Source organism: Equus asinus, chromosome 27, assembly GCF_041296235.1.
Source record: "Equus asinus isolate D_3611 breed Donkey chromosome 27, EquAss-T2T_v2, whole genome shotgun sequence".
Taxonomy (NCBI): domain Eukaryota; kingdom Metazoa; phylum Chordata; class Mammalia; order Perissodactyla; family Equidae; genus Equus; species Equus asinus.
The window spans coordinates 38,154,019-38,176,227 of record NC_091816.1 but is presented as its reverse complement, the minus strand read 5'-3'; the positions used below and the strand labels follow the sequence as shown (position 1 = coordinate 38,176,227).

The 22,209-nt window shown below is 45.1% G+C and overlaps 1 protein-coding gene across 5 annotated transcripts in view; it reads left to right on the top strand.

Moving 5' to 3' along the window:
* The window catches only part of DLGAP2 (DLG associated protein 2), an 823,888-nt gene that overhangs the window by 455,096 nt on the left and 346,583 nt on the right, over nt 1-22,209 (top strand). For all 5 annotated transcript variants that reach the window (XM_070499944.1, XM_044760599.2, XM_044760596.2 and 2 more), the window contains exon 4: nt 13,066-13,098. In XM_070499944.1, the coding sequence (XP_070356045.1) occupies nt 13,066-13,098 (33 nt within the window). The remainder of the gene's footprint in view (nt 1-13,065; nt 13,099-22,209) is intronic.

The following is a 22,209-nucleotide window of genomic DNA, read 5'->3' as shown; positions in this document are numbered from 1 at the left end:
TTCAAATTTTCACCCCTCATCCTTCCTCTGACATTTCTTGTCTGTGGCTGCTGAAGGATCAGTGAACTTCTTGGCCCTGTTTCTCCTCAGCCCCTTTCACTGAGGGAACCATGCAGATCCTCTGAATTTGGGGATCGCTCAGGCTTTTCTTCATCAGGGTGCAAAATTAAATGTGGCTTTAGGAGCCTATACTTTCAATCATTTCCAGGTTCTCAGAATTGGAGACAAGGCTTCCATTGTAGCTATGGTTGGCTCCAATTTAGAGTAATATTATATAAACTACCATAAGACATTCTCTTTGAAAAATGAATTCAAGGTAAATTTAAAAACATTTCTAAAGATCCTATATACTTTTTCAGGTAGGTTTAACTGCCTTTCAAATTTATGCACTGCCTACAAGTGACAGAAATGGGAAAAAACTAGGTTATGATAGGCCAAAAAGTAGAAAATACAAATTCAAGTAAAATTAAAGTTTGACAGCCACCACCTAGTGAATACTGCGTTAGCTTGAGCAGTGGAGTTCTTTCTCTACAGCCGTGTGAGTAATGAGCCCAGACTTGACAAATAAAGAGCAGCCTCTGTCCGTGGTGCTGAACACCGCCTCGCTTATCAACTCTTGTGAATCCTACTTTAATAAATGGATACCTTGCCAGGAACAAAGAGAGAGGCTTAAAAATAAGTGATATTTTGCTGACACTTTTGGAACAAACTAAGGACACACTGATGTCAGGGAAAGGATATTTGATACAAAAGGTTCTAGTGGAAATATTTATGGCTTAGGGAATTGAAAACGACCCTGGAGCAATCTTGGACCTGTCATTGCCTATGGGGCTCATGATGAGGCACGTGTCCTAGCTCTGCCTGCGTTGTCGCATCCTGCAGACTGTTCCCTACCTTTTGCATTTCGTACAAATGTCCTTTATTTTGATAATACTAAGTTAGGTCAGGTCGCCTGAGGCTAATATTTATTTTCTGGGTGTGATTATCAGAAATAGGTATGGAATATGACTCAACACCTATTTTTAAAAACATTAATAAGAGTTTATGAGCACCTATGAACATGCCATTCTCCAACGGAAGGACACACACTAAACACACATACACACTTCTGTGTCTGCGTGTCCATCTCTATCTTTGTGCCAGTGTGTGTGTGTAAGGCATATAGGTAGTAGAAGCATGTATGTAATTATATATGTTTATTTATATATTTTGTATTTATACATAATATATGTGTCATACATGTGCATATATACTTACATATGTATATATATTTCTACAATTGGATCCCTATGGAAATATTAGTCCAGTGAATGACTAAATATTCAGGCGAATGTAGTTGGTATGGCACAAAATACATAAGGAGAGTCAACATTACAAAATTAGATTGGTGATAGGAACTAATTATGGTACAATGTAAATCTTGCAGAGATTTCCTCTTTGGAGTGAAGTGGAGTCTTCATTTTCAAAGACTATGCTGATGCTAAAAACTACCTGGGCACAAGTGCCAGGAAAGGCCCAGCCTTGGCCTCAGGACACCCCCAAACTATAGGGGACACGCCCAACTATACCACAGGTTAAAATGTAAAGAACCTCCTGACCCAAAGGGAAAAGTAGTAACTGGTTCTGCCTGGGCACTGTGGGAGCTGGTCCATCAGGAGTGTGTCCTGTGAGGCTGGTCATCAAGAGGGATGTGAGTACAAGGCATTAAGGAGGGCAGAGGTGACAGCGTGACCACTGTGGCACATCTGGCTTCCTAGGCTTTCAGATGTAGACCAGGTTGTGTGGTCTCTCAAATGACCCACCTCAGTCCTATCTGTGATTGCACCTGGCAGCTGGTCCATTTCCAAATCTCTTTTCCAACATTCCCCTGTTCTCTCACTTGACTTCATCCAGTGTCCGATGCATTCCTCTAATATGGGACATAGCAGGTACTCGTGTCCTGCCTGGCTGAGATACTGAGAAACACACTGCATTTACTGCCAGCTGATGGATCCTGGTATTTACAATTATGTACATTTTGTGCATTTGGGTGATGAAACTCCTTATGGTGATAAGAATCTTGAGCATTCTGGATTTATTTGACACATGTTCATTGAGTATCTCTTCTGTGCCAGGAACTGTTTCAAATCTGGTGATAGAGGGGGGAACACACGCAACAAGATCTAGGCTCTCGTTATGTTTGTGTTCTGTTGGATGGGGAAGAGATGAGTGACAAACCTTTAATCAAATGCACAGATAAATCAGTCATGAGATTTAGGCTGCACATGAAATAGGGTGATGAGACAGAGACTGGCAAGGAAGGGGTTTGTTCAGGATGAATTTCTCATTGCAGAGAAAGGTGCCCCATGTTAAGATTTAGAGGAAGAATATTCTGGAGGGGAAGAGAAGATGCAAGTCCTGTCCCTTAGCTCATGTAGGAGTGACAAGTGCTGAGATCAGGAGGAGCTTGGGTCTGAGGGCACAGAGCGCTGTGGGCATCATTCAGGACTTTGGCTTTTACTCCTAAATGTGATGGGAAGCCCCAAGAGGGCTTAAGAGGGGGCGTGGCATGGTCTGATTTATGCTTCAAAGTTGCCACGTTGGATGCTGGAGTGGAAACTAGGAGCAGCCAGGGGGCTCTGATAGCAGTGGAGGTGATGTGCAAGGGGTTGGCAGTGGAGATGGAGGGCAGTGAATGGATTCATGGTAGATTTTGGAGCTACAGTTTGAGATGACCAGCTGATTAATTGAATTCAGGAGGTATGGGAAAGAAAATAATCAAAAACTCCTTGTATATTTTAGCCTTGATCAACTATGTGGATAGAGATGAGATGGTGAGGACTTAAGATGTGGACTACTGGAATTCCCAAACATACCATCCAGACTGAGTGAAAACTGGTGCACCCAGATTTTCAGGGCACTGAAATTACTCTGTGATACTCTAATGGTGGATAAATGGCATTATCCGTTTGTCCAAACCCATAGAATGTACAATGCAGAGTGCACTCTAATGTAAATTAGGGATTTTGTGTGGTTATGATGTGTCAACGTAGGTTCATCAGTTGTAACTAATGGACCATCTGGTAGGGGATGTTGATAACGGGGGAAGTTGTGCATGTGTGGGGGCAGGGGGTATATTGAAAATCTCTGTACCTTCTCCCAGTTTGGCTGTGAATCTAAAACTGCTCTTAAAAATAAGGTCTATACAAAACAAAACAAAAAACCAGTCCATCTGTCTTCACACTTTGAAGATTTAACTGATATGATTTGGATGACTCTTTGAGATTGGGTTTGAGCAACTGAATGGATAGTATGGCATTGTCAGGCTAGGGAAGTCACTAACGTGTTGTCATATCTGTGACGTAGTCATATATGCTTTTGCTGGCTCACGTCAGTGGCAATGTTGAGGACTGTCTTAGTCAGCTCAGGCCGCTATAACAAAGTGCCAGAGACCGAGTGGCTTATAAACAACAGACATTAATTTTCTCAGTTCTGGAGGCTGGAAGTCTGAGATCAGGATGCTCTCATGGTCGGTTCCTGGTGAGGGCCCCTTTTTCAGGTTGCAGGTGGCCACCTTCTCATTGTGTCCTCACATGGCAGAAAGATGGACACGAGCCCCCCTAGGGTCTCTTTTTTAAGGCATTAACCCTGTCATGTGGGCTCCATCCCCAAGACCTAATCACCTCCCAAATGTCCCACTTCCTATCACCATCATGTTGGGGATTGATTTCTACATATGAATTTGGGGGAGTGCACAAACATTCAGTCCATAGCACATATGACCTAGCAATCCCACTTCTGAGTCTATATCCAAAAGAAATGAAAGCAGGGACTCTAACAGATACTTGTACACCCATGTTGATTACAATGTTACTTATGATAACTAAAAGGTGGAGCCACTCAAGTGTCCATAGATGAATGATAAAGAAAATGCAGTATATGCCTACAATGGAATATTATGCAACCTTAAAAAGGAAGGAAATTCTGATGCATGCTACAACATGGATGAACCTTGAAGACATTATGCTGAGTGAAATAACATTGGAGATTAGGATTTCAACGTATTAGTTTTGGTGGGACACAAACATTCAGTGCATTGCAAGGACCTCTTGGAAGATCTTCAGGAATGGTACATTAGGAGGCTGCGCTGTCCTGGGCAAGAACGAGAACTCAAAGAACAAGGGAAGTGGTGCTGTGCATGGAAAAGAGGGACTGTAAGTGGTCAGGAGTGAAAGCAGAGGACGTGGTTGAAGACAGGGAGAAAGCCAGGCACAGGAGATCTTCAAATACAGGAGACTGTGCGAAATGGTTTCTTTGCCAGCATGATGGATCTCAGGTGTCAGTGGACCCTATAGCATCAACAGGTCTATGAATCTGAGCTTGGGGAATGTCAGCGGCATAAATGGCTGGTAATTAAAGCCATGAAATTGAGTGAGATCACCCAAGGAGGCCATGAAAAGTGAGATAAGCAATGGACTGAGAACAGGACCCTAGGGATATCATCTTTTTAGGAGCGAGGTCCGTAATGTTGCCTTGTGACATGGAAGAGACTGAACTGGGGCAGAGCCTTGGCAAACCAGAAATTAAGTTTAACACAAGCTTCCTTCATGCTGTTTCTGTGAGAATGGTTGATTTAATGGGAAAGACTGCTGTGTCCTTGCTTATTTTATTGATGGTGCGAAAGGACGCGGCAAGAACACCATAAGTTCAGAATTCTTGGGTTTCATGAAGGCATCTTGGGAGCAGTTGGGCACACCCAGAAATCAGTTTCTGGTCCTGATCATTAACTTCCTATATGGCTGACCACAGGCAAGGACTTCATGTCCTTGGGCATCTCTTTCCCTGACTAAATGAAAGAAATAATAATGCTGGTTATTTACACACAGTTGTCATGAGAGTTAATAAGATTGGAGTCGTAAGCAGCATTGAATTTCATAGATAGAAATGGCATAAAATAGAGTAACCTATTTATTATTCACTGGTGAGCCATTTACCTTTTGGCTAACTTTTAGTCCCAGGCGCACTTCTGCCTGGCAAGTGAGCACATATTTGGGTTGAATAATAACGGGACCCTGTCTTCCCTCAGAGATTCCAATAAATTATTTAACTTTCTTAAGTCAAGCTTACTCTGAAGGTAGATCAGCTCCCCAGAAACATTCCAAAGTCAAATATGACATTTTGGGATTTGACAGCTGGGAAGGGGAGGAGAAGAGATGTAAATTCGCAGGTAACGTGACTCCGGATCAGCTCAGACGCTTCGTTCACACTGTGTGCTTGCTCCGACCACAGACGTGGAAAGGTCTCTGGAGCTCAGAGATGTGTTTCTGTTTTGATCACAGCTGTGTCCCCAGCACATAGAAGATGCTGGGGACATGGCAGATTTCTACCAGTACTTGTTGAAGGAAGGGAGTAAGAAAAGGATTCTCCAAGACGTTTGAGCGTCCGTCCATCAGCACTGATCATGAAAATTCAATCGTATATGTTATTATGGATCCTGAGGTGGTGCCCATGACCAGCAAACCGCAGCTTCCAGACAAGAGAAGACAACATCGTCTCATCTATTCGTCCATGGATTTTATTTCGATTCCCTATGCCTCATTGCTTTATTAAAGCTATTGATTTCTGGGTTTGTCTTCACATTTTTTAATTTTATTAAAACAAACTCATTAGAATTCTGTTGGCATGCAATTATTTGATTGAATGCCCTGTCCTACTCTCTCTGTCAATGAACAGTGGAGCACGCTTGCAGTCAGCACGTTTCCCAGCTGGTTAGTTTCCGATGTGGTTTCTCCATGTGCTTCTTAACTATTGAAGAACCTAAATACAACACTCTACCCTTTCCTGCTATTGTGTATTTCTGACATGTAGATTGACAGGTAAGAAAGAGATTGCACGTAACAATCTGCTTGATGGAATTATTTTGAAAACGGTTAGAAACAAAACTTGCATAATTTCTTCCCCAGACATTTAAGTTAATTCCTTTCCCAAAAAGGCCATTCCCTATCTGGACAACTCCTAACCCTTCTTCAAAGCCTGGGTCACTCTTGCTGACCCCCTAGGAGCCAGCTTCACCAGGGGCTGCACGGGCGTCTAGAACACACTTCATCTCTCTCTGTCATAGTGCTTACTGTGTTGACTGGTTCTTCTCATTAGTGTCTGCCGATGTGAGATGATTCTTACCTTTATAAACTAATAGTCAGTGAGAATTCTTTTTAAATTGCTAACATCTGGTGACTGATCAGCGTGCTAGGTTTGGGGATAAGGCATTTACATGATTGTCTCATTTACTTTTGAAACAATTGTAGGTGTAGAATCTATTAGTCTCCCTGGATGGTAAAATTGTGTCCTGTTTATTTTGAAATTGGAACAAAGACAAGCTCAGATGATGGTAATGTTAACAGGTAATATTTAAGGACTGACTTTGTGCCAGGAATATTTTTTCTTTTATACTTAAGCTATTTGCATTTGTTAATGTTTTTCAGATTGGAAATTAGCATATGTCCACTGAGAGTTTCACTCTCATTCTTCTCTCCCTACCTAACCCGTACAGCAACCACTCCTGTTATCACACTTCCTTCCTTAGAAATAACTTCTGATAGAAATCTACAGTTCATCATTCCAGGCTTTCTATGCATTCATAAATACACAGCACCAGTATGTCATAATATAGTATTATCAGTGCATATCTTCCAGCATAGTGCCTGGCACACAATAGGATCCCTATAAATATTTATTGAATAAATATTAAAGAATACACTTTCCAAAGTGGAAATGAGATGCAATGTTCTACCTTTTCTCTTTCTCTTTATTTTCAAACGATTGAGATTTTTCCATTTTACCACATAAGATTTCATAGTATCAACAAATGATGATTTATTTAAGCATTCCTCAGTTGCTGAACAGTCAGGTTACTTGAGCTATTATATCAAGTGATGTTCTGATGCAGTCATGTCTTCGTATACTCACGCTGTGATGTGTCCTGTATTGTCATGTAGTTGTGCTGTCCTATAGTCATATTTTAAGTAGTCATGTTGTCATATGGCCATTGCCATGTTATAATGTAGTCATATTATCCATGATATCATATAGTCATGTTATCATAAAGTGACTTTCAAATAACCGTGTTGTCCTATAGCTGTGCTGTCATATTGTCACATGTCATCTATTGTCATTGCAGCCATTTTGTCATGTCATGTTTTTCATGTTGTCATATGTCATGTATGACCATATAATCATGCCACTTGCCATACAGTCATGTTGTCACATGTTGTATGATGTCGTGTACTCATGTTGTCACCTGTCTTGTTATACTGCCATGTGTTATGCTGTCAGGTCACGTCATGTTTTGTCATGCAGTCGTGTTGTCATGTTTTGTCATGTGGTTGTGTTGTCACATGCATTATATTGCCATAGAGTCATGTTGTCACATGTCATGTCTTATGCAGATGCCTTGTCACGTGTCATAATGCAGATTCATTGTCTCATGCCATGTGTTGTCATGCAGTCACATGTCATGAGTTGTCATGCAGGTGTGTTGTCACATGTCATGTATTGTCATGCAGTCACATGTCATTTGTTGTGCAGATGTGTCATCATATGCCAGGTGTCATGCGTTTTCATGCAGTCACGTGTCATGAGTTGTCATGCAGTCATGTGTCATGGTTTTCTTGCTGTCACATGTCAGGTGTTGTCATGCAGACATGTCATCACATGTCATGTGTTTTCACGCAGTCACATGTCATGTGTTTTCATGCAGTCATGTGCCATGTGTTTTCTTGCCGTCACATGCCATGTGTTTTCATGAAGTCACCTGTCATGTGTAGTGATGTGTTGTATGTTGTGCAGTCATGTGTCATGCGTTTTGTGCAGTCACATGTCATGTGTTGTCATGTGGTCGCATGCCATGTGTTTTCATGAAGTCACACATCATGTGTTTTCATGCAGTCACATGCCACGTGTTGTCATGTGGTTGCGTGCCATGTGTTTTCATGAAGTCACATGTCATGTGTGGTCATGTGTTTCCATGCAGACATGTGTCATGTGTTGTCATGTGGCCACATATTGTCATGGAGACGTGTCATCACATGTCATGTGTTTTCATGCAGTCACGTGTCATGTGTTGTTGTGCAGTCATGTTGTCTCACGTCATGTATTGTCACATAGTCATCGCGTCATCCAGTCGTGTTATATGGCCTCCAGTGCTTGGATGAGGGAGCGCCTGCTCACAGGCTCTTTGCAGAGAGTCGTATTTTCATGTTCTTCACTTGGCTGAGATGTGCTGACAGTTGCAGTGGTGCCTTGGTCCTGTGGTTTCCGGCAGGTCTGACCAGCTCTCCACCTCCCATTCAAAAGCTGTCTTGATGTTTTGCCTCCAGTGGCTCTTAATGTGGAGCATTTCTCAGCGATGAGTACAAGGAAGCATCCTGCAGCTTGCTTTGAGACTCAGGAGAGGAAGGGCATAAGCGGTGTTCTCTCGCCCCGATTAGTCGCTGCCCCGCTGGAGGGAGGCAGAGGAGGATGTGGGAAGTGGCAAATTAATGCACTTGGCACAGCAGCCCAACGCCAGCCTTCTGAGCCCAGTCTCCTCTGCCAGCCCCCCAGCTCCCGGCCTCCCCTGCTGCCCCCTTCTCTGCCCAGCCCACAGCACGTGCCTCTCACCCTCAGTGCCCGTCCTGGCCGAGCGAGCCCGTCTCTGCTCTGCAGAATGAACATTGATGCTTTTTGCCTTGAGGAAAGTGATGTCCTGTTCTCAGTGATCTTGAAATGGGCCTTGCCAGGAGGTCTGGCAGCGTTAGCACGGTCTGTGTCTGTGTCACCTGAGCTTGGCTGCTGGAGCTTCTGTGTGCAAGTCAGCTGTTTGCTCCCGGGGCTCCCTGGAGGCTGCCCCAGCGGCCTCGGCATCTCCTTCACCTGCATCAACTTCACCCCACACCCAGTGGGTCACATAGGCTGGAGGGAGGGGACATCATTATGCTCAAGTAGGAGAGAAGATGAGAGAGAGACTCCGTGTGTGTGCATTGCTTCACTTACAGGCTGAAAGCCGCTGCTCTAAAAATATATGCATAAATTTAGAGTAACGTCCGTAGACAGAATACTTCATGGATTCACACCGGAGATGCCACAGTTCCCTCTTTTCTGGGAGACTAAAACAGGATGCACGCCCCATGCCAGCGAGAAAGCAGGCGGGCTCTCACCCTCCGTGTTTCAGAGCTTGGCGAACAAGCTGATTCTCGCGGGGCTGCGTCTGGTGCAGGTAGGGATCGCATGTACACGAAGTCATCAGGAAGATTTCTCTACCTTGTGTCAATTAGCATAAATTAGTGTAGTCTTCTCCTAATCTAAATGAGACTCTGCACTAATGATGATGAATCCACAGTGTATCAAGTTTAATTCCCTTCTACATTGTGACTGTTTCTTTAATGGATGTTCCTCGGGGAAGAACACGATAGCGTAGATCGGATGTTGTCACGCCGCATCCCACGGGAAGCGCACCTTTCCTTGTAATGAACTCCAGGATGTGAGGAAGGCCGGGGACCCAGCCGACTTCTCCTGCCTTAGAAACTCCTGGGGACCAGAACTGTCATTGACTGAGCCCAGCCTAGCGCCAGGCCCTGTGAGAGTTAAATACGCTTAATTCCACTTATTACCAGCAATGGCTCAACTCCCCCTTTGAGGTGAGGATTCGATGGGAAACCAAGGCTGAGAGGTTCACTGCCTTCCAACGGCCGGGCGTCCCCAAGGCCACTGCCAGCCAGCGTGGAAACCTTGAGTGAACGGCAGCGTCTTCCCTCCGGGGCAGTAAGCCTGACGCTCTGTGTGAACTAGTCACTTGTAGTAAATCATGAGTGAAGTGAAGCGCCATCAGCTGCCCAGCTTCTGCTCCAGACTCTCAGGCTCACGTGAGCCCAGAACAGGGCTGGAGGAAAGGGCTTCACTGCTAGACGCCACCCGATATTGCGGATTTCATGGCGTCATCGTCATCGTCGGCATCAGCATCTACCCTCTCACTCAGGACCTGCCTTCCTCCGTCCCAAGACCACGCTGTTCTCCTCTCAGGTCTGCTCCCTCCTCCCTGTCCACGCTGACAGCTTTGTCGTGGGGACCAGTGACTCTTTTTGCCTGACCCTCCCTGTGGCAAGAGAAGCTCCTGGAAAGAAGGACTGTGGCAGCATCTCCTGGATTACCGACATACGCTGATGGCCCCTTACCTTTCAGGAGAAATGAGCCCCAGAGCCCCTCCATGACCCACGCCCCAGGCCCCGCTCGCCTGCGGCCCATCCCTCACCATCGCGTGAACCTCGATGTCCTGCTCCCTCCGGCTCCTGGCCTCTCCTGCTGCTTCCCGCATCCAGTGCCTCGTGATTTGGGCCTTTGTGCCCGTGTCCCCCTCCTTGGGACGCGCCAGCCCGTCCCCTACAGAGAAAACCGGGTGACATTCCTCCGCCCGGCACCATCACACGTGCTGTGAAACTCACAGTTTGCCGGCTGTTCTCCTTTCCGAGTCTGTGCTGCTTCTTCATTGAGCAGCCCTTCGATCCAGCCGTCCTCATGTTTAACCACGAGCTCCTCTTCCAGAGGCCGCCAGCCTCTCTGCGGGTTTTCTAAGCCAAGGAATGGTGTCATTCACGTGTTTGCATTCACACGACCCAGGACGGTCCTGGGAGGATAACTGAGGTCGTCGCACGAGCAGGAGTTTTAAGTGACGTGTTAGCTCGGTGAGGGGTCTGAGCATCAGTGTTTATGCAAACATCGCACACAGTGCTCGACACAATGCAGAGATTCCAGGAAGGTCGTTTCCGGGAATGAGCGCTCTTCTTTAAATCAATTTTTGTTTTTCCGACCGTGGCTTCTTTCCTGGGAGCCTCTGGCCGGCAGCCCTTCCTAGGAAAACGAAGAGTCTCTTTCAGATTTTTGGTGGGAAAGTCTGGTGGCCAGGCGGGTGCACGGCGCTGTCTGCTGGTCTCAGCTTCCCCGTCCTGCACCCAGCAAGGCCCCTCCTGTGTGTCGTCTGTGGTCCGCGGCTCTTTCCTCCCTGGGGATAGGTCTGCGTCAGTCGGGTATCACGCGCTGTTCTCCGCTGCCTCTGCCCCCACAGGTCTGTGGGAGCACGGAGATGGCGCTGTGCCTTCTGCATGCAGATCAGGGCAGGGAGCCGGCCTTCGAGGTTCACGGGAGGCTGAGCCGCCGTCTGCACCCCTCTTTCCATTGTCTGCAGATCCTCAGGAGGGGGTGGCGTGTGTGCTCCTGGTTCTCTCTGCCCCTGAGGGCCGGCTGCAGCTAAGACAGGTGCCCAGATGGATGGCCTCCAGCCTATGCCGCCACCCACGCCCCGACCCCCTGGACTCCACTCCCACGAGGCGTGACTGTGTTTGCAGACTTTGCACATAGGTGGTGTCAGAAATGAGCAAAACCCCCTGTGTGCCTGGCTGTTGTCTCTCACCTTTGAGACTCTGGGCTCCCCGCCTTCCAGGTCCCCCCATCTTGTCATGCAGAGTCCTTTAGCTCTGGGCTCAGAGCTGTGTATGTCAGAAGGCGCCTACATCGTGGTTCCTGCCCTTGGGCCCCACAAGGGGCAGCGCCTTGGAGACGGTGACCTCATCAGGGGCCCTCCCCCTCCACCCACCTCCATGCAGGGCAAGGAGCAGCCCAGGGACCCATGATCCCTGACAGGAATCGTCCCACCTCCCAGAAGTCAGAGTTGAGAGTTAGTTTCAGTGTGAAGAACGATTTGACTTTCTCTGGCACTTCCCTCAGAACCCATCTGCCCTCCCACCCCACACATTTTCTGATCAAGGTCGGGCAGGATGGTCCTGGATTTCTCACTGTCCCCTGCCTTGGGTCTGTCCCCACCCCCTCCGCCCATCCTAGGCCACCCCATGACTCTCCTGAAGAAGGATGGACCACTGCTGGCCCCTAAGTTTTATACAGAAAGCCCTCAACTCCTTCTGCGGTGTCCATGCCCTGATCAAACTGCCCTCCGTGTGTGTCCCTGGCCTGCTGTGACGTGTGTGTCCCTGGCCTGCTGTGACGTGTGTGTCCCTGGCCTGCTGTGACGTGTGTGTCCCTGGCCTGCTGTGACCGAATCGCCTTCACCAGCCTGTCCTCCAGCAGACTCTGCCTTTGTCGCCTGCCTCTCTGCCCCTACTCAAGCCGTCCTTTGACTTGGGGTGTTCCTGTCCCATGTCTCTGTCTGTTGAAATCGTACTTTTCTGTTAAGATTCAGTCCACATGGCATGTCCTCTATGAACCCTTTGCTGCCCCCAAAGACAGAAGCTTGTGCTTGCCTCTTTGCAGCTGGCGAGGAAGGAAGCTGTGTTCTGCTCACTCACCTCTCCCCGTCCCCACATGGGGGATGTCACTGTCCCCACATTAGACCTGAAGGTCTCAGTCAGTTGCCCAGAGTCACTCAGGAAAGTGGACAATGGCTGACTTTGGTCTACTGGCCCCAAAGTCTGAATCCTCGCCCCTCAGAAACCATATCTTAGAGTAATTTGCAGTTCAATTCACTTTGTGTGTGTGTGTGTGTGTGTGTGTTACGATTTTCTGATATAATTACATGCCGTGATCCCTGAGCATCTCGATCTGTTCTATTCGAGGCGTCACACAAAGTCCTGGGCCTGTTACTGAGAACTCAGCCAATATTTTCAGGTTTTAGTGTTTTTACTGAAATATAATATTACACTTTTGCTCATGATTATTTGTGTCTGAAAGAAGATATAACAGTAATTAGTAAAGGTTTAGATATTAAAATTAAGTGCTAAAGTAGTCTTATTTCAGCGAAGTAACTTGTCCGTGTTGAGACATATACAGTTATGAAAATATGCTGAATGTGTGTGTGTGCACGAGACAAAGAGAAATTGTCTTAACAAGATGTAATACATGAAATATTTGCAGTGGTGGCTTTTTAAAAATAAAGTAGCTTGGGTCAAGGTCAGAACCGGTGTTGTCTTTGAGATGCTGTAACTCCGGTTCAGCAGAATTGTATCATCTTTCAAGCCACAGTTGTGCTGCTGTTGTCGATGAGTCTCTAATGTATAACTGGATGTCCTGGGAGTAACGGCCTCTCTGTCTCTTCTCTGTTTGCAGAGTCGCAGTGCACCCTCTGCGGGGAGCCGGAAGGTGAGTGTGCTCTGCCTTGCTCGCACCTGCCCCAGGTGGGCCGGGTGGGGATACGGTGATGGCGCATGTGTTGTGTTCGATGGTGACGGAGAGCTGAGCAGCATATCGGAGAGTGCGTAAAAGTCGAAATCTTGTTCTTTGTGGTGTTTGATGGAAAAGTGAACAAAGTAAACAGACCCGTGCACAGGATGAGCGTCAGGCCAGGGAGTTAATGTCTAAAGGGAAATGGACATCACAACCAAATGGCAACACTTTCTCTTTTTTTGTTTGTTTGGGATTTAGAAATTTTAGTCAGTTTTCTCCAGATAATAAATGCCAATATTAGAAATATGTATTTATTGGCTTTAAATATATTAGCTAAAAATGCTGACGAACCTCACATGAAATAAAACCTCACAGAACTCTTCCTTATTATTGATGCTAAAGCTGAGAGGGGTGGGTAGGAAACTTTGTTAACAGCCTGTTATCATCGGAATCTCAGCAGAACTTTTTAAGTCTAAAATACTTTAAAAGTGGAGCCCCTGCGTAGATTGTTTGTTAACTGTGTTCTAAAATAGGGAAAGCCAAAATGTGTGTTGTATTTTTCAGTGTGGTAATGAGAAGGAACAGAGGAACCTGATGAACAGCCCATCACTGTTAGCGGGGCCTCTGAAATCACCAGAGTTTCGATGTTGTAGTCTGCTTTTAGCAGAAAGAAGCCAACTGGTTAGAAAACCAGTCAGCCTTAGGGAGCTGTGAGACAGGCTGACCCCAGAATATGATGTGGGGTCAGAACAGCCCACCCAGTTCTCGTCTCAGCACAGTGAGGGACAATGGCCAAGGACCCCAAAGTGCCAGAATAAGAAAGACTCTCATATACGCACTGCGCCATGCACTCTTAACCACCATCCCTGGAAAGAGTTTTACCCAGGAGTTGAAAACAAGAAGTGACTCTAGGGTTAGCCTGGAAATTCCATCCAACACTGTTTGCTCAGTTTTGCGGTTCTCTGAGTTATGATGACCAAGTTCGGAACTGTTCCCATGTGTGTAAGGAAACACAAGGCATAGATGTGGCCATGAGGAAGGCATTCACTTGTGTTTAAAGTCTTGAGCTTCACCGGGATGTAAGCCATGAGACTCTGGACCCCTGGTATTTCCAGGGCCAGAAGCATTGTTGCGTTTCATGGTCCTTGTTGGGGCGACTGTTCCAGGAGACCATTGAGAGAGGTTTCGTGTGGGGCTGCCTCGTGCGGATGCCCACGGGCCTCTCCTCGCCGTGCCCAGGGTGGCGAGGTGGCTGATGAGGTTCTCCAGCGTGTCTTGTGTCCTCAGGCATTTGGTAGTTTTATTATTTCTTCTGATTACGACTTTTCATTGTCATTCCCACGCCGGGACCATGCACGTCATGCTTGCCTTCCTGTTTAATTCTCTTTGTCCTCCCCACACACACACTTTTTATGGAAAGTTTTCAGTGTGCTGCGTATCCTAGAGAATTGTGAAATGTCAACATCTCGTAACTTGTGGCTTGTCCGAATTGCATCACCTTTTTCTCGTCCACTTGTTTCTGTTGACAAATGTCTGTTTTCTGCGAAGGCCGTATGGATCGTGTAGATTATGGTTTTCAGCTGTTTGCTGCCTCGTGCTGCCATAAAAGCAGGTTTTGATCCACCAAGTCAGTCCCACACATGCTGTGAGGTGAGGCGTGGTTGAGTCAAGGCCGGGGGTTCGCCTCGGGAGTGCCTGCTCATGGGTGGCTGTGTCTGTTTCTGTGACATCTACAGTGGTGGGCTGGACTCCAGGTGGACCCGAGGTCTCCTAGGCTGACCTCCATGGCCTCAGCAGCCTTCAACATGGTGAGAAGGGGTCAGGTCCTCCTGCCCCCAAGGGTCCTGGCCCCGTGTTGGAGCCTCTTGACCCCACCACCCTCAGACGGCAGACCAGCGTCTGCCCAACCTGGACGATCTCAGGTGTGCTGTCCCTCCAGTCACCTGCCTTGTCCAACTTCCACATCACAGATACAGTCAACCCACACCACAGGGGCAAGGAAGGGTTAGGGAGAAGCTCAGGCTGCAGCCACTTGACCGTCATGGGGCTGTGGTGATGGGGCAATGGTGGCTCTGACCGCTGTTCTCTCCTCCGCTCCACTGTGATGTGACACTCTGCAGCCATTTCAGGTTTCAGATCTGCACGTGGACTCGCTCCAAATCAGGGAAGGCAGGGAAGACTTGATGGCATGGTCTCAGCTGTGCTTTATTTTTGCAAAGCACGATCACATGAATATTCATACATTTTTAAATCATTTAAGTAATTAGTCTAAGTGAGAGCTGGCTGGGTGCAGCGAGCAGAATCTGAAATCAGCCTTTTTGTTCAGTAATTTCTTCAGCAGCTTCTATCAGTTAACTGGTAAATGCCGTTGCACAGAAGGGATCAGAGCCAGAGGCTGGCGACAGAATGTGCAGCTCAGGTCCGGTGGCCTTGTGCTCCTGGCATCCAGAAGGTTACGGCATCCAGTCATGGAGCTCCTCTCTTTCTTGTCAGAAAGCTGTTAACAGTCTTTCACCGCTAAACCAGTGAAGTGGGACACACCTATTTGCATTCTAATGATTAGTTCTCTGGGAGATGGCTGGGTCTTTGGATCAGATTGAATAATTACCATTATCTCCTATGATAATATCCGTCACACTGAAGAGACGAGGCACCAAGTTTACAGCATGCTAAAGACCTCAGAATTCAAAGACTGTGGATCCCTAGGATGATGTGGCCTGTTTTTCAGAGAACTTAAATTTTAATTGTATATAAAATGTAGATCATAATTTCAGTATGCAAATTGCTTACACTTTCTGCGTTGCAAGGTTTCTGAAATTTGGGTGACTAAGCTTTTATGAGATGAGAACGTTTAATGGAATTTATTGTTATTTGTCAGTATCTTTCTTCTTGCCAATACAGACAATTCAACTCTGAGTGCTTGAAAGAGAGGGCTGCATGGAGGTGGAGGAGTATTTAGTTAATCAGATCCATCATGCCATTGGCAGGGTTACAGTGACCATCGTGTTTGCTGTGCTAGAGACCTATCCTAAAAAAAACTAAATTTACTGAGAACAATGCCATTTATTAAAATAGTTTGCTATTTTGAAATAGTGAGACTGTCTCAATTTGTATCATTTTCCCTAGTGGTTCCTGTTTAGACATTGGAAGTAACTGGATACTATATAGCAAGAAGATTACTTTGTTGGTTTATCTTGACATTGCAAACATCCCTGAAGGTTTGGTATGATATAACCCATCAATTTAATATGGGAAAATAATTGAAGAGTATATGATCCTTTCCAAACTGTGTTGACAGATACAGGATACTACTTGCTTTTTAACAAGACAATAGGGAAAATTATGGATGTTGGGTGGGACCACAGATGTCAGTTCATGGATTTCTCTATTCATTTACATTTTTATGGTTCAATTTGCCCTCCTAGCAAATAGATTTTCTGATATGGGAAGATGAATAGTGATGCCTGGCAGAGTTTAGGAGAACATACTTGAAATCCGCCTCAGTGTAGTAGCAATGCTTTACATCTATGTTATTTAACCCAATTTAAATTAAGAAATAAAATAAGATATTATGATATAACTTTGGCATAAAGGAATATGCTTCAAAAATGTTAGGATGGATTTTAGCGTGAAAGATTTTTTCAGCAATAGAGGCCTCAAGATTATAACTTCAAAAGCAGGGGACCATTTGTGGTGACATAAATATACAGTAGATTATTTGGAAAATGTTGTTTGTAGAAATTTCAGTCCAAAAGCAAAATTTCTAAATCTGGTATTTTTTTTCCACTTTGATCATTTAAAAACACAAAGTTCATACTGCTGTTGGAATTTTGGACAGACAGACTCTTGTATTTTACTACAAATAGAAGGAACCAAGACTATCTCTACTCCTTCATAGCTCAGGAGTAAGGAAAAGTGGAGAATTTTTTCCCTGTATTTAGTAGCATTATGTTCTTGATTTTTTAATATAAATATTCGAGATTTTCCCTACAAATGACTCTAAACGATAGAAAATTTCCACACTATTTTTGTACCTTAATTGAATATGTGTCATCCTGAGATTGTAAGACCTCTCAACAACTGGGGGGAAATAATAAGGTTGCCTTTTGAAAACTGGGCATCAAAGGGTTTATAAAGAAGCATTTCTCTCCCACCTCCCGGCTCTCATCGCTGCCCCCGTCCGTGGAAGTGGAGGGCGTCACCTTTTCGAATATAACTGCTGCCCCTCTCATTTGGAGATCTTACCTCTTTAATTGTATGCTTTGGATAAAAATGGGCTTTTCTGATTGCTATTCTTGGATGGTTAGTGGAAGATAACCAGCATTTATTAAGTTCTCAACATGTGCCAGGCTCTCTAGAAAAAATTAGTGTTGCTTAGGAACTAAAGAATTCAGCTAATTTTTGAGAGAAAACAGAATTCCGCTCCAGCCAATCTGTCTTCTAGGACCATTGAAATGGTTAGTGTTTTAGTGGAAATCAGAAAACATAGTCTAGGGTAAGAGAGATGGTACGTTCCTCATGGAAGTCTGTGATGGAGGATGTCAGAGGCATAGAGGACTGAGACGATGCAGAGACCCTGCCCCATCCCCTCGATAAGCACACAACTCGCTGTATAATATAGGTCAAGTTTTCCTTTCAATGTATAGTGGAGCTTGAATGAAAGAAAGAAAGGGCATCCCCTAGGTCCCAAGAATTCAGGATTTTAACCAGAGGATAGGCATGAATCAAGGTTGCAGTAGCCCATGAGAAATACGGCCCAGCAGGGACATGAGGATGTGGTGGTGCTCTAACACGGGCAGATGAGAGATGTGGCTGGAACTGAACCCCGGAATGAAACCTGAATCGCAACCAGTTTCTCCATTTGTGAGAAAAGGACTAGACAGCACTGGCCCAAGAAAGTACAAAGCAAGCTTACCACATTTCCAGGGTCATGGGTGGAATACGAAGTCACCAACAAGAAATGCACACTCCAGGCACGGAGGTGAGATCTGAATTTCCACACCTGTGTGTTGCATAAGGACCACATGGTTGAATTAATGTGAAAATTATTACAGAATCTGTTATGATTCTGTCAGAACCTGAGGGCTGTGGCAGAATCAAAATCACAAATTATCTACAGAACCTTTGACAACACAGGACTCATGGGGCTCCCCCTCCACTAAAAATAGCCAACCCCTACTTTATAGAAACATGCTGTAAAGGATTGTAACCCATATAAAGACACTTAAGAGAGGTGAGAAGATGCGATGGCAGGGTGAACAACCAAAGTGAAGAAATAACAGACTTGTACAGACATTGGGTGGTTTTAAAATTATTAAATAGACTTTCAAAAGGAAAAGGCACCATAATAAGAGAGCTATCTAGTATGAAAAAAGACAGATTAAAAAACACACAGAATAGCTAGCAACAAGAAATGTCATTTAAGTTCACTACCGTGTCCATATGGTATCAAGTGGATTAGAGAGAGCTGGAAAGAGAATGTGCAAACTAGAAAATAGATACAAGGAAATCACCTAGAGTGTTGAATGAAAACATAAAGGGTAATATGAAACAAGAGTTCAGATGCAGGGGACATGGCTTTAGAAACACAAACACATGTCCAGAATTAAATGAGAAATTAAAGAGAATGAAGAGAATAGAGGAGAGGCTTTACTCAAAGAAATAAAGGCTGGGATTTTCCAAGAACTGAAGAAATTTGTTGTGTCTCTTTCATCTAAAGACTCCTAGTGCTGAAACCAAATACATAAAAACACACCCACATCTTATAAAGTGGAGCTTCAGAATATGAGACAAATAAATAATCTTAAATATAACCAAAGAGAATGTACATGTGACTTACAGTGAAGTGACTTCCAGGAAGCTTCTCCTCAAAATTGGTGCTATGTGGCTTTAGAATAAGATCTAAACGTTATTGGGGGAAATAAAGGGAGTAAAGAAAATGCCACAAGGTCAATATAAAGTGGAATAGAAGGGAAGGAGAGAGAGAGACAGAGGAGGAAAAAGGTTCAGGTAACACATAATACGTGCTAGAAATGACTTAAGTGTTCTTATAGATAAAGTCATTATTTAATGATAAAAGGACGTTGCTCCAACAAGCATCATCTACTTTAGAATAGACTCAAAATACTCAAATGAAAAAAAGAAGATTACAAAGAGAAACTGACAAGTCCAAAACTCTTGTGGGAGACTCCCTTATTTCAGTGCCCAGAATCTTGCTGGAGGGAGCTGCTCACACAGTGGAGAGCAGACGAGCTCACAAAGAAGGTTCCTCCCCACCCCTCACCTCCTGTCTCTGACGGGCTCACTGCCTACCATCTGTGGAAGCGAGTCCTTGCCACGTTCAAAAAGTTTAATATTTTGCTTGACCTCAGTCCTTTTGTATTTGTGGCTTAAGTGGCATTTCAGCAAATGCTGACCCAAATCTCCTGTGCTTTCATTGGAAGTATTTGCAGAAATCCAGGACCCACCTGGTTTCAGGATGAACACAGGTTCACCTGAACTGCATTCTCTTTGGGGGGCAGGGTGGGAAGCAGGAAGCAGTGTCTCTGCTTTCCCCTTCCTGGGGCCCCCAGAAGCTCGGAGAACCCAGCTTCCAGTCCCGCCCGTCTCTACTGCAGCTGTGAATACCCCTTCCTGAAGCTCGTCAGGTCAGGTCATTGTCTTCCTCAAATGGTCTCAAGGTTCTTCCTTGCCTGTGGGATGAATCCCATGCTCAAAGTCTTCCGTACACTTGCCCCAGCTTGCCTTTCCAACCCCATTTAGCCACACATAGCACATCCACCATCTGTATTCTGGTCACCGGATGCTAACTTATGGTTCCGTGAGTGCACCGTGGACTTCAAAGGATTTACTATGATGGACAGAGGAAGGAGGAGTGAGCACTGCATGTGTGTGTGTGTGTGTGTGTGTGTGGTGTGTGTGTGTGTGTGTGTGATGAGCAAAGAGAAAGGCATCCAGGGATGTACCAGGAGTGGTTTGCATTCATTGTCTCAGCAGAGGTTAGGGGAGAGGAGACTGCAGACTTGTAATATTTTTGTGTCGAGGGTGGCAGAGTCTGGGAAAAGCCGTCAAAGCTCGCTCAGACGCCCTCTCCTGATGACACCTTCTGCACCGTCTCCATCAGGAGCTTGCACTCGTCCCTCTTGGTGGCTTCCTTGCTGTCCTTCGTTTTGGCATTCCTCCCATTTTCCTTCCTCCCCAGATGTCAGTCAGAGCAGGCTGCGTGTCAGACGTGGAGCTGAGCGCTGGTTTTGTCGGCACTTTCAGCAGAGGAACCGTGTCATTTCATCCTTGGACCCCGCAGTGCCCTTTACACTTCATAGTCATGTTTTTTTGAATCAAAGGCATAAAGCTGACCATTAGGCTGTCTGGTCTTATTACCAACAAAGGCAGTTTTGTAAACTACACTTAGACTCTGAGGTGAAGCCAGATAGCTATTAAATATGATAAAAAAGAGTGAAGATAGGCATGAATTTCATATACCATCTGGTGTCTGAGACTCTGTCAAAATTATGCATTTATGCAGAATGATTTAAAATGCACAAGTGAACCCTAATTTGCAAATTTCTATTTTTTTAAAGATTATCCAATATCTGAGATTCAGGCATTCAGCTGGCGCTGAAACAATTTCGCTTCATTAATTTGCTCAAGGAATAAATAAATATTTTATTTTTCTGGTCACTGAGTAATTTAAATATCAGGTTTCAGGTTTAGTATGTTTCGATAAATGACTGTTTTCTTGTTGCTAAACTTATGCCTATTTGTTGTATTTTGAAATGTATGTGGAAGATGAAAATACATATAGAATATATGCGATTGAATGCTGAGGAAGAGTCAAATTAGAGTTATTCTTAGTAATCCACAGTAAAGTTTTTTAAAATATTGAAAAATGGCTAAAGAGAGAAATTTAACATTAGGTCAGGCTCTGACATTTCTCTTCCATGTTAGAATGTTGCCACTTTGAAAGCAAGAACTTTCTTTTAAAATTTGAATATCTTCCATGCCATCTCATGATATATACATAAAATACCCCAAATTTAGTGTCTTTCGGTTGATCTGCTGAGAGTTAAGTATCCATCAGAGAATTCTTATGATCTTCTTAAGCTCCAGGAATACAAAGAAGTTGAGTGTTTCTGTTTCCTGAGAATGAAATGTGAACGCAGAAGTTACATTATCTCAACTTACTACTCCCTTTCCTGTAACTGTCTATCCTGTACTTTATGCTACACACTGGCAAACGTGGTGAGAATTCTTTTGGGAGTCTCATTCTGACATGGCAGGTGCCAAGACATTTTCAAAGACAAAGAAGCACCTCTCTGCCTGGGACCTTCTGGCTGAGTTACCTTCGTGGCCCAGTTCTGGCCCCAGTGCCAGCAGCCTGTGTAAACCCTTCCTCCTCCAGTGAGTTCTGCAGAGCAGCACGCGGCCCTGCCCATCGGTCTGAGGCAGAGCTTGGAGGTAGAAAACAGAACAGAAGCCCTGGTTAAACAGAAGAGCTCATTGACTTGAATGTGATCAGGCTAAATATCGGGGGCTTCTGAGCAACTGCAGGCTTACTCTCCCCTTCCCCTCTGCCCTTCTCCTGTCCTGAAGACATTTGTTACAGCTTCATTCCTGCCCTTCTCCGTGATTCCCTCCTTTTCCTGCCTGTGTCTCACCAGCTTTCAGGGAGTCCCAAGACGCTGTGCTGTGTGCTGGGAAGGAGGGCTGGAGGGTGTTCCAGCCTGGAAGGAGCTCACAGCCCGGTCGGAGTTCCCTGGTGCTTGAGAACACACTGGAAAGACCCCCCATCATGGGTGGAGCATCTGTCATTAGTGGCTCACAGAGGAGGTGGCGTGAACCCAAGGTCAAACCATCGACCTTTCTCTAACACTCGCACCAGTGTTTTTGCTTATAAATGTGGGCAAGGTTTTAGGTATTATTCATCTTTTTAAGTGACTGACAGAAATGAGAAACGTTCCTTGCTGAAATCCCTTGTGATTATTAATGATATGTATTCATAATTTTGCTTTTCTCTCTGATTGTTACATCTCATTAGCAATGTTATGAATAACAAATGATTGAGATTTTTACAGCATCTATCTTTCT